The 13,185-nt window shown below is 39.7% G+C and overlaps 1 protein-coding gene across 1 annotated transcript in view; it reads left to right on the top strand.

The window, feature by feature from the left end:
- Positions 1 to 13,185, top strand: part of RNF217 (ring finger protein 217) — a 47,759-nt gene that overhangs the window by 23,050 nt on the left and 11,524 nt on the right. The window contains exons 3-4 of the mRNA XM_028723313.2: positions 2,779 to 2,943; positions 11,023 to 11,224. Coding sequence (XP_028579146.2) covers positions 2,779 to 2,943; positions 11,023 to 11,224 — 367 coding nt within the window. The remainder of the gene's footprint in view (positions 1 to 2,778; positions 2,944 to 11,022; positions 11,225 to 13,185) is intronic.

Below are 13,185 nucleotides of genomic sequence, written 5' to 3'. Positions count from 1 at the left end.
TCTGTGGGATTCTCTTTCGTCAGAGGAAAAGTCAATATAGAAGGGCAGGGAGAACTTTCTCATTGTACTTGGTAGATGCTGAACAATGGAAGCTCGGATTCCTTCTTTTCTTGAAGCCTGCCACTGAATTATTGTAGGAAGTATATCCTGTAGATGAGAAATGAAAAAATTATCTGTTTCTCATTAGCTACAGAGGCTCAAATAAATAATATTACAGTGGTAAAGGTAAAGGTAAAGGTACCCCTGCCCGTACAGGCCAGTCTTGACAGACTCTGGGGTTGTGCGCCCATCTCACTCAAGAGGCCGGGGGCCAGCGCTGTCCGGAGACACTTCCGGGTCACGTGGCCAGCGTGACATCGCTGCTCTGGCAAGCCAGAGCCGCACACGGAAACGCCATTTACCTTCCCGCTAGTAAGCGGTCCCTATTTATCTACTTGCACTTAAGAGTGCTTTCGAACTGCTAGGTTGGCAGGCGCTGGGACCGAACAACAGGAGCGCACCCCGCCGCGGGGATTCGAACCGCCGACCTTTCGATCGGCAAGCCCTAGGCGCTGAGGCTTTTACCCACAGTGCCACCCGCATCCCGGCATTACAGTGGTATCTCGGGTTAAGTACTTAATTCGTTCCGGAGATCTGTACTTAACCTGAAACTGTTCTTAACCTGAAGCACCACTTTAGCTAATGGGGCCTCCTGCTGCTGCCGCGCCGCCGGAGCCCGATTTCTGTTCTCATCCTGAAGCAAAGTTCTTAACCTGAAGCACTATTTCTGGGTTAGCAGAGTCTGTAACCTGAAGCGTATGTAACCTGAAGCGTATGTAACCCGAGGCACCACTGTAGCGGGAAGGAGATGTATGGAATCAGATATATTCAGTACTTTTATAATACTTATTAGAGGTTGGCAAATCATCTTTAGTCATCCAAATAATCTTATTTATTTATTTTGTTTTGGAAATGTATAAACAATTTGCTTAAAAAAAAAGTTCTCCTAGTTGTATACAGTTATATTTAAAAGTAGACTAAAATGCACAAATTGGTTAAAAACAAATATGCATAAATATAATTTGAAAACATACATAAACGTCAGTAAAACATTTGCAACAAATGTAACCAACTCATGTGTCTTGATAAGTCCGCTCAAACAGAAACAGTGTCTAAAACAGTGTTGTGAAGGCGCCTCACCTGATGTCAATAGGCAAGGAGTTCCAGAGCCCCAGGGGCTGCCACGCTAAAGGAGCAATTCCTTGCAAATGTTCAACAAACATTGTGTAGCACTTATAAGAATGCAAGCTCCACAGACTGTGGTGGTTGAATAGGCACATACAGGGTGAGGTAGTTCCATAAGCAAACTGATCCTAAGCCATTAAGGACTTTATATACCAATAGTAACAGCTTGTGCTTTGCCCAGTAATGAATCGGCAGCCAGTGCACATTTTTGAGCACAGATGTAATATGCCGACAGACTTCTGCTCCTATTAGCAATCACGTTGTAGAATTTTGCACTACCTGGAGTTTCAGGACCAAGTGCAAGGGAAGCCCCAGATAAGAGTGTGTTGAAGTAATTCAGTCTTCAGGTTACAAATGCTTGGGAGTTCTGGGCTCATGCTATTCCAATCCAGGAACAGTCACAGCTGTTGTAGCAGCCAGAGCCAGTGAAAGGTGATCCTAGCTACCAAAAACCACTTGGACCTTCAGTGACAAAGCTGGATCCAGCAGCACCCCAGTTGTCATAGTGGCTCTTTCAGAGGGAGCACAACCATGTCTACAGTAGCAATCATTCAGCTTCCCAGACATGAGAACCACTCACCCACAGAGCCTCTGTTTTGACAAGATTCAAGCTCAGTTCGTTTCCCCTCATTTATCCCAATACTGCATCCAGGCTCTAGTCCAGGAGCAGTACAGCTTCTCCCAATTCAGATATTATGGAGAAATAGAGCTAAATTTCAGTAGTGTCCCTTTCCCCATTTTACAGCTTTTAATGTGCAATGCAGTACCATATAGCACAGCATGGGAAGGCCTCATTCAGGTGGGGGGGGGGAATGTTCCTCCTGTCCTTCCGCTGCTCCTAAAACTCTTCTCTCCATCCATGAAGCCTCAACAGAACTCCAAGGATCCTGTTTCAGGATGGAGCCTTGAAAATGATATTTTTCCTTTCATGAGGTGGGGAGAATCTGCAATGTCTTGTTATTGCCCTTAATCTTAAATTCAGAGCTTCATGATAATGCCCAGTGTAAGGAATGTTGAAATGCTGGCCCTCCCGATAAGCAGCTGGGGATTTTAGTTTATTATTATTTTTTAATGTGGCGCTGTTAGTTGAACACAGCTTCCTTCTTAAGTTTGTATTAGACTAGCTTTCCTGAGCTAAGTGCCTTATAGTTGCCTTACTGTTGTTTAGAGACATTTCAAAGAAAGTAAAAGGGATGTAGCAGGATTATTGGGGGGGGGGGGGTAAATCATCCATATTGGAAATTTAGCATGCAGTGCCCACACCCTAGTTTCCAAACCTTTTCTGCAGACTGGCCTCCCAATAAGTTCAGTAACCAGCAAACAGTTGATGCCTCTTATGCTGCATTTCTCTATGAATGCACTGCTGGTTTGGCTTAGAAGCTGCAAAATTATCAAAGCCATTAGTGTGGCATTCTTCGCCATCCCCCATTACTTAGTCAACTAACATAGGTTATTTTGGGAAAATGCTTGTGCAATCTGAGCTGTGGCTTCCTAATCACATTTATTGGGCAATCTTCAAAACTGTTTCGTTGTTTTGTGCTCTTATTTCTACAGATACAGTGCCCAACCTGCCAATTGGTGTGGTGTTTTAAGTGCCACTCTCCCTGGCATGAAGGTGTCAACTGCAAAGAGTATAAAAAGGGAGACAAGCTGTTACGTCACTGGGCCAATGAAATTGAACATGGGCAAAGAAATGCTCAGAAGTGTCCAAAGTGCAAGGTAAGAGAGTGCATACTAAGTTACGTTTCTGTTTGGTGCACGGATATTCTGTGAAGTTTTCCAAACTGAGATGCCTTAGTGAAATTCATGCTCGTCAAGTTAAGTGTCATCAGTTCTGCTGGATTCAGAATAACTTGATCCCTGTCATCTGCTGACATTGCTGCTCTTTTACAAAAGTGCTTATCTGTCACCCTATTTATGTTTGTGGTAGCTGAACTGCTGAGTTTCGGAGCGCTTAACATTGCTGGTCTGCAGAAAAAGAAAGAAAGAACTCAAGCCTTTCAATACAAGTTAATGAATGTGTTTGATATTTATGGAATGGCATTTTCACAAGAAGCAAGATTCCAGGAAATCTGTTGCACCATTCTGCACAAGGAACTAATAGTGCAGAATTGGAGAAAAGGAACAAGTGAACATTATGCTGATGCAGTTTAACCTGGCAATGACTGACCTGGAAAGGGATCCTGGGGATGGGGTGGATAGCTCAATGAAAATGTCAACCTGGTATGAAGCTGTTATTGGGATTATTAGGAAAGGAATTAAAAATAAAACTGCCAATATAATAATACATTTGTAATACAGTTGTGGTCACTGCACCAAAAAAAGAAAGAAAGAAAGAATATTTTTCAGCTGCAAAAGGTGCAGGAAAAGACAACCAAAGTGATCAAGGAACAGCTCTTCTTTGAGAAAAGATTACATTGTGTGAGGCTTTTTAATGAGTCAAGGGGTAGGCATGTAAGTAAGGGGAGACATGATAGAGGTATGTCACATTATGCAGTGTGGAGAAAAGGTGAAATCTCTCTCTTCTATATAACACTGGAACCTGGAGTGTTGTGAGTAGACTCTTAAATCCCATCTCTAACATAAAACCTGGTCTAATATATAATGCCAATATATATACCTTAAAAATATGAAATCAATAAAGTTTGTATCTTTCTTTCATAGTAGCCTGTTTGATATAGCGCAGGTGTGAGATTGACCAACAATTGAGACAACATTTTAAAAAGTAACATAATAACATTTATTATAGGAATTAATATGTGTACAAATGAGATTAATTTAAACGTCACAATATAATGTGAGGTTACAAGTATGAATGTTATTTCTGCCATAAAGTTGATATTGTTGATATTGTTACTAAGGAATCCAGGATTCACTTTTGTTAAATAAATCCCTGCTTAAATCCAGGGTCTAGTTATCTCTGTCATTTAAAAGTGTTGTTTTTTGGATTGAAGTCTTCACACAGATCCAGCCCTCACTCTTTTACTTATTGACTTGATGGATTTTCAGCTGCAATAAGGATTTATTTATGGGCCAGGAACACCACTGTGGCTTTAGGTTGCCAGTTGCTTGCTTGCTTGCTGAAGTCTTTCACATTCCTTAAGCACAAAACTTCTCAAACTGTCTATAACCAGCTGCTGTCTTCTGTTACTTCCCCTTCAAGAGTTTCTTCAGGCTATGAATCTTCCTCTCAGGCTTAGCCTTTTCCCCTTCGACATTGATTCTTCTCTGCCTGCTCTCCCTGCATTCTTTAGCTTGCGCTTCCTTTCTCAGGCTCTTTTCTGCCTGATTTGAGCTCCAACTGACCCTCTTGATAGTTCTTTGCCTGGTGTTTTGGTCTTCTGGTCACAGATACTCCCTTCTATTGAGTATGTTTTTAAAGTGACCCTCAGATTACCATTCTAATGCTCCTGATCAGTATAGATACCAATTACTTCTAGTTCTGCTAACTGCCAAATATGCATCCACCCTTAGCAAATGTAACCAAGGCTTTTGTTAGCTGCCAGGCCTCCATTTGCAGAGGTTTAAGTCAGGCCTCATCAGGTACAGCTTTACCTCATGTTTCATTTCAGGCTGAAGTATTTAATCATAGTACAACTCTTAATTCTAAACATCTTATCATTTTACCTTAAGCAATAATAAATAGTTAATAGTGTTTTGTTTTGTTTTCTTTTTTTCCAAAATGGCTCATCCAATGAAGGTGAATGATAGGATACACAAAAGGAAGTACTTTTTCAAGCAGCAGCTACAGAATTCACTACCACAGGATGTAGTGATGTCCAACCATTCAGGCCACTTTAAAAGAGGGCAAGACAATAAAAAGGCTATCAGTGGCTATTACTCATGATGGTTATATTGCCTCAGGTATTGGAGGCAATATGTCTCTATGTTCCAGTTGCTGGGGAGCACAGCCTGGAGTACACTTAGACCTGTGTCCTGTTGGTGGTTTTTCCAGAGGCATCTAGCTGGCCAGTGTGGGAACCAAATATTGAACTAGCTAGGCCTTTAGTCTGATCCAGCAGGGCCGCCCTTGTGTTACTATGGGCTTCAGCTGATGCTGAATGGTTGTGACCACAGCCTTCATCCCAAGCTTGGAGTTGGGGAAGGGTCAGGGATCACTGCCAGTTTGATTCCTACACATCTCTTGAGCTTTAAAGTTTGGAGAAAAGCTTAATATGCCTGCCAGAGGGGGAACGCTACACTTTTGATGGCATGCATGGTGTATAAGATTGATAAAGCCTTTCTCTTAGTCATTACTCTAAACCAGATCTCATTTACCTTTGACACATTTCAGATAAGAATTTATTTGGCAGATTGACATACAGGATGTAACTGGTTTTGGGTTGGTTTTTGTTTGTTTCTCTTGGTGCTCATGTTTTTAAGTAATACAGATTTCCTTTACCTCCTTGCCCTTACTTGGCTGAACTTTTCTATATTAAGGAGAAAGCAAAAAGACCAAATTGGCTTGCCCCTTGAAGGTATGGGGCAGGATGATATCTAGAAGTTGTCTTGTGTAAGCCCTGTTGAAATGAATGGAAACTGCACAAGGGTGCTTGGATGGATTATGCCTGTAGTAGATAGAAAGGCTTTTGGTCCCTTGCAGTTCCAATTCTGTGGTAGATGAAGCTATATGAACAATGTGGAATACGCATAGAAAGGAATGACAGCTGCTGTGGACAAATGCCAACTTTTGTTTTATGTTAATGCTACAGCATTAACTCTTCCTTTGTACTATGTGATTCCTATTAGACAGGTTGCATAGCTCAGCAGTGGCATTATGGCAAATGATGTGACATAACAGCTGAAACAGTATTATTGTATTTCTCTAAAAGGATAGCCTGCAAAGATCTTGAAGTACCTTTTTCATATCGGTGTTCACAAATCTCTTTCATGTGCTGATGCCTGCGTGTTGTTTTTACAACTTTATTTTTTCCTGCCACTTAGTAAATAGTAAACTTGTGACAACTTACACAGAAAAGAATAATGGTTTACAGTGAGACATTTTCCAGTTCATTTCTCGTGTTTAAAAGCTTGTGGCAAATATCTGATTAAGAGAGCTTGATAGCAAGCCTGAGAAAAATCTGCACTGAGGACTTTCGAAGTGCTAGTCAATAATGGTGAATGGAATTTTTGTTTGATCACAGCTTTATCTACTTTGCTGTCAAATTCTCTTTGGGTGAGATCTAACATCATGCCAGCAGATGTAGTAGGAATTCTCCCTTCATCTCCTCTGCTCTGCAGCTCCCTGTTTGCCACAGTCTTCTCCAGAGGACCCTCCAATCCTAAAGAGCAGGTGCAGAGGCTGCATGGGAAAGAAAGCAGGATCATGCCCTACTTCCACAAGAGGAATTGTGTTGCATCTCATTAACTATGTTTCAAAACTAGTCAACTGAAACAACTGTATTATTTTCATGCTGATAGATCAACCACTCCACATTTTTGTTTCTGGATACTTTACATAAAAAAATAAAATGAGTTAATACTCATACCACTCCCTTCATAGCTTTGCAAATGTGCTAGTAGTTTTATTGCCGCACTTCTAGTTTGTTTTGAGGAATTTGTGCAAATCCCTGAAGCTAAGAGGTTTATTAAATTAATGTTGTTAAAGTTAGGGTAGATAATTTTGAAAAGGAGGTGGCTATGTGAATAGTATTTGGAGCAGCTAATTGAGAAAATAGATTTAAATGTCTTTTTAACCAAATAATAGCACTAAAATGGTGAGCACCTGATTGCTCCGCACTCTGAAGAAGCAAGCAAAGGAGTCAAACGGCTGTTGATAGTCACTTTGAATGGAGTCCAGAATCCCTCTGGAGGAATGAGGAATATTTTATATAATAACACTGTAAATTGCATTAAATAATTGAGCTTTATGTGCAGTACATGAATTTATATCAGACTTGTACACTAAGGGTTATAAAATGCTAGGGTAGTGAGGAATGGTGAATATTTCTACCAACTGGTTCTGCTTGTTTTCACAAAACTGCATTCTCACTGTTCAAAAAGGAAGTAGGGTATGTTTTGGAACACTTTGTTCTGATATGAAACTGACGTTTTGGATTTGCAGCATTGCTTTCATGTACATTCCTTGTGTTTACTGTGAGTATGCAAATCTTCAAGGCTATTGTGATTCCCAAAGATGAGAGATTATAAATCTCTCCTTGGGAACAGCTGTCCTAAATTACTATACCACTTATATTTACTTAGCTAACTACTTGCCTAGTGCTTGTATAATACCAAGGGAACATATTTTTTTATTTGCAAGGCAACTTTTGTGCGGTTTACCCCCATCTCAGGGCCTGGCTTCATACTTCTGAATTGTAGGATATTAAATGGGAGGCAAAGGAAGTTCAGGATGATTTATGGCAGACGATTATCTAGTTCGTTAATGCAAACTGTAAATCTTGTCCTCATTATATTAGCCTTGGCTGATTTGCTTTTTACTGTTCATTCTGCTCATACAGTTCTGTGAGTCTCAAGTGCAATTTTACCTTTTTATTACCAAGATGCTCTTCTTTGAGAAGCCAGCTTCTATGAGAGCCAGTGTGGTGTAGTGGTTAAGAGTGATGGACTCGTAATCTGGGGAACTGGGTTCGCTTCCCCGCTCCTCCACATGCAGCTGCTGGGTGACCTTGGGTTAGTCACACTTCTCTGAAGTCTCTCAGCCCCACTCACCTCACAGAGTGTTTGTTGTGGGGGAGGAAGGGAAAGGAGAATGTTAGCCGCTTTGAGACTCCTTCGGGTAGTGATAAAGCGGGATATCAAATCCAAACTCCTCCTCCTCTTCTTTTTCTTCTACCATAACACACACTATGCAAAGCAGTGCAGGAGGCAAAACGAATTCCGTGTCTGTTTTTATGTGGTTTCTTCATTTGAGATCTGACAAATAAGCATCTTTACTACACCCTGCTGTTCAGTGGATTGCTCAACTCTGCTTCAGATTTTAATACCAGATTCTGACAAAGTACTTTTGAGATCTTAAGATTTTGTGGCTATCCCAAGGGAACGAAGGATCTGTTAACTTGAGCAGAAAGAGATGGTTGTTATGTTCCTGGATCAGGCTGTTAATTGTATCATCTAAACGGACTATGGTTACTTGCTTCTTTGGAGTCATGTTTTCTGGTTGCCAATGAACTTTATTAGGCCAGTGTGAAAAGCTGAGATAAGTGGCGGCTGCCTCCCCTTACTCAAATTTCCAGCAAGTTCCTTATTGTCCAAATCTGTTCTTTCCACGTGAACCTTTTATCTCTTAGTAGCAACTGGAGGTGGGCTGCAGATAATATGCCTAAGAGTTGGATTTGGCCTAGGAACTGACAGTTGCTCTCTTTGTGCTCCTATCTTTTTAATTGTTGGCATATTTTAAACTATCTTTCCCCCACTTCTATGTCACGTCCAGCTCTTTCACATCAATGAGGGGGGGAAACAGTCCCCAAGTTTTCATCTTATTAGGCAAATCGAAGCTTATACAGGCCACTCCCAATTTACATGGGGGTTACATTCTAAGGCACCACACGTTTCAGTGATATAGCATATATCTGAAACACAATTGAAAAAGCCTGCAAACACCCCATTCCACCCCTGCCCCATTCTGCCCCTTTTTGGGATGTTTTTGGGTCACTTCTGGATTTGGCGTGATGTGCACTGTCGCGATCATGCACATATCAGATGTGACTAACGATCGCTGCCTGTATAAATACTTAAGTGATCTTCTGATCTCCTGCCCTAAACCTCAGGCAGTTCTTCTGGGGCTTTTCTCTAGAGTAACAATTTTCTAAATGGGCTAGAAAGTGCCTTTCAAGCACAGGCCAGACCCAAACTTGCTTAGTTTCAGCAAGATGCTGGGCTTGTACCACATGGGGACCAAAACAAGACAGAAAGCACCCCAGAAAAGATGAAGAGTTCTTCCATTAGCTTTCAGCATTTCCAATCATCACAAGCGAAACAGAACCTGCCATAGTGCATGATACATTGATTGTGATTTTTTTATTAAAAAAATACATGCTTCAGATTTTTGATCTACTCATTAAAGTAAAAATAAAATGCACAGAATATTCATTAAAGTAAAAATAAAATGCAGAGGATACTGAAAAGTCTTGAGAGTTTCTGCATATGAACTAGAGATACACATGGAATTTGCTGAAGGTTAAAAAAACTAGGAAGACATACATGTAATACAGAAAAAAGTTAAATATAAAATGTAGCATATGTTTTGTGTTGCTATACACTGTCTTTAATTTTATGGAAATGCATGATACACATTTTTAAATAAATCAAGATTATATTTGCAGCTTTAGTTTTCATGTATTCAGTCTTATGCATGGTGTGATAACTTTGGTGAAACTATTGTGGAGGTGAGCCAGATATCATGGTGACTCTTGGGACTAAGAAAACATCCAGGTGACAAAGAATTGGTGGAAAGGAAGACTCATTCTTATAGTACCCTCTGCTTGCCCTTGTGACAGCACTACTCGTGCCCTAATAAATGGACTGTTTATTAATGCATTTGTAACAGAACAAATGCTTGCAGGTAGAGAGAAGGCATGTCATATATAAATAGTATTGGATCACAGGGCATAAGACAAGAAGTATGCAGTACGAGGGGGTTTTTTAAAAAAAATTACAGTAATGTGTTGCAATGTTCTCAAACTTATTCAGAGAATTGTTTTTAAGTACTGGATAACACTACAATAAAAATGCAGTAATATGAGCTGAAGATGCAATGAAAACAATTTTAAGAGAAATTCCATGGGCTTCTGTTGATGCTGTTGAATGATGGAATAGAATTTTAAAGGCAGTATATAATGTATAATGGAAATGTATTGATGAACGCAAATGTACATGGATCTTAAAGTAGGTTCATGAACATGAAGGGAATTAAAGCTGTAGAATGCTACTCATTTTCTGCTGCAATCCTACACTTAACAGAGAGTAGATCCTACGGAACTTGAAGGGACTTAATTTTGAACAGCAATGCAAAAGACTGTAGCATACAAACAATGAATTTGTAAAATGTACCCTTAATTCCTGTAGCCTCAAGGCAGATCCTGCCAATGTGTAGTCTCATCAATTTCTTACTCATAATATCTAACCCCCTGCAAAATCCACACAAATTCCTCTCCTGTTTTCTCTGTCTGTCCTCACATCTCCTTTGTCTCCCATTCTGTTCAAATTTAGGGCAGAGATCGTCTTTTTGTTGTTATGTTGTAAGATAAATCAGTGGTGTTATACAAATATAAACACACAAAGATTACTTCTACTTAGCCAATGGTCCATCTTGAGCAGTCTTGTCTACTCTTACTGGCAGTGACTCTCCAAGGAAGTAGACACATGCTACCAGATCTTCTCTACTGGAGATGCTTTGGACTGAACCAGGCTCTCCAGTGAGCTGCGTCCCTCTCTTGAAAAATGGTGCAGCTACCCTGTTCACTTGGGTAGGGTTTTTCTGGGAAATAACAGAACTCCTGAAGAATCCCAACAACTCTTAAATTATGGAAGCAAAGATTAACAGTACCAAATGTAGTCTCAGGTTATTTAGTTTCTTTTAAATTGTTGTATTTGTTTGTGTATTAAAAGCAGATTACTTGAGCTTCTTAAATGCCACTGTCACAGTTTCTGAAAATCAGGCTGTTTTGCAATTTGAAGAGGTTCTACTAAGTCCGTTAACAATAAGGCAGTAAACTTTTTTTCAGAGTTCCACCTTGTATGATTCTTCGTAAGACAATTGAATTGACTAAGAACCAACTTGTTTAATATTTTTTTTATAACCTTTTCTCTCTTTCTTTTTGTGTTTTGCCTGTAAAGATCCATATCCAGAGAACAGAAGGGTGTGACCATATGACTTGCTCACAGTGTAACACTAATTTCTGTTACCGCTGCGGGGAGAGATACCGCCAACTCCGTTTCTTTGGAGACCATACATCAAACCTCAGTATATTTGGATGCAAATACCGCTACCTCCCCGAGCGACCACATTTAAGGAGATTAGTGAGAGGCTCTGTCTGTGGTGAGTGGATGATGACACTTTGCAAAGAAATGCTTGATGAATACATATGGCTAAACCAGTAAGAAATCCTTTTTAAAAAATAAACATGTAACAAATGAAGTCTAGTGAGTGGTGTAGCTTCTTGGGATGAAATTGAGTTGTTAGAGAAGACAAAATAGAAAAATAGAAAACAATATTGTATATTGTGGCAGACAGCATGTGAAATCTGTAACAGTGAAAATTACATACCAAAATGTATTTGTTGTTCACAAACTTCATAATTTTCTGTACCTAGAGCACACACAGTCAATTGTGTAACGATGATTTGTACTTTGTATCTAGAATTTGCTTCAAGGCCTCTTAGCTTACAATGGGAGCAAACCAGGTGTCCATTATTATTGAAGTAGACTATTACATTGAATTGTCCTGCTTATGTGTAGCAGGAGGTTTATCAAACTGAAGGATATCATCCTCTTTCTATGCTCCTCCCAATGGAAACATGCAGATGGGGACAGACATACCCCTGTTTTAAGTCGTTTACAGACTTGTCTTCTCTTGTATATCACTTACTACAAAGCTCAATGACTAAGCTCTTTAGTGACGAAACGTCTGATTACCGGAATGATGTCCGAGCACTGAACCACTGGTATAGCACAAGTGGACTATTTATTACTGCATTTGCAATTGTTCAGATAAAATCTATTGTGGAAAGAGAAGAAATGAGCACTGAACCACTGATATATTACAAGTGAACTCTTTATGTACTGCGTTTGCAGTTGTTTAAGATAAAACCTATTTGGGGGGCGAAACTATTTTTGCCATTTTTATGGCCGTTTATTGTTTGTTTACAGATAGTTACCATGGTGATATTACCTTGTGTCGATTGCAGTAGCCATTGTATCACCACCCTGTTTATTGTTTTATGTGTAGCATTAGCAGCCCAATGACTGGTGCTGCAGTGGTTGCACGGCTGGCATGCTAACTACATGCAAATGGACTGATTTCGATATAGTGTGTTCATACATGATAGGCAGTGTACATGGAATGATTTCAAGGAAATGTGCTATGCTAATAACTGCAATCAAGTCTGTTTTGGATCTCGTTTTTCTGTGCAAGTATATTACATCAAAAAAGAAACATCAGAACTGAGCGTGCTCAGTTAAGATCACTGTAAGCACTACATAGTTTCCTTAGTGAGTGGGAAAATCTCTATATTGTTTCTCAAATTCGAATTGTGCCTAATCTAAATGGAATCACAAGTTAGCTAGCTTGCCATCCTTTGAGCTTTGTGACTTCTTGTATCTCTCGACTGCATTTCTTATCTGGATAAGGGTGTGACACTGTTTTTTAGTTAAACTCTCAATATTTAGAAAGTGATTTTTAAAATAAGCAAAACCTCCCACCGATTTGCAGAATAATGTGGATTGGTTAGGATTACTTTGTGATGTGTGAAGAGTTTCCTGCATATGCTCAGGGACTTGTGCTTGGTTCCTAAAAGTTGCTAACCTGACTGGCTGCTATCTGTCCTGCTAACCCCGATCCTTAACTCTGTTCTGTTGGCAATGCTCTCTGCACAAGTTCTAAAAATACCATTCTTTACATAGTTCTAGTACTGAGAAGAGACTGCATCCTGGCACAAATTAAGTACTCGACCAAAAACACAGTTATGGAAAAATATGTGGGAAAGTATAGAATGTTTAATTATATTACAAATATTATCAGATAAAGATGTTTTTCAAAAATAAATCTTTAACATGCCAAATTATTGCAATATATTACAACATATCCTAAATGGATTTTGACACAGATATCTTTAATAGTGGCATAATACAACGGGGGGAAACTAAGCATAACAGTCCAATAGACCTTGGCTCTTGCATATGGGACTTCAAAGGAGGAGGACAGAGATAATTAACTTCAAATTGAGTTTATTAGCAATCAACATGGACAAACAATTATTCATCAAAATAGTCATCAATGTT

The sequence above is a fragment of the Podarcis muralis genome, chromosome 3 (assembly GCF_964188315.1).
Source record: "Podarcis muralis chromosome 3, rPodMur119.hap1.1, whole genome shotgun sequence".
NCBI lineage: Eukaryota > Metazoa > Chordata > Lepidosauria > Squamata > Lacertidae > Podarcis > Podarcis muralis.
This window is presented reverse-complemented; position numbering and strand designations above follow the sequence as displayed.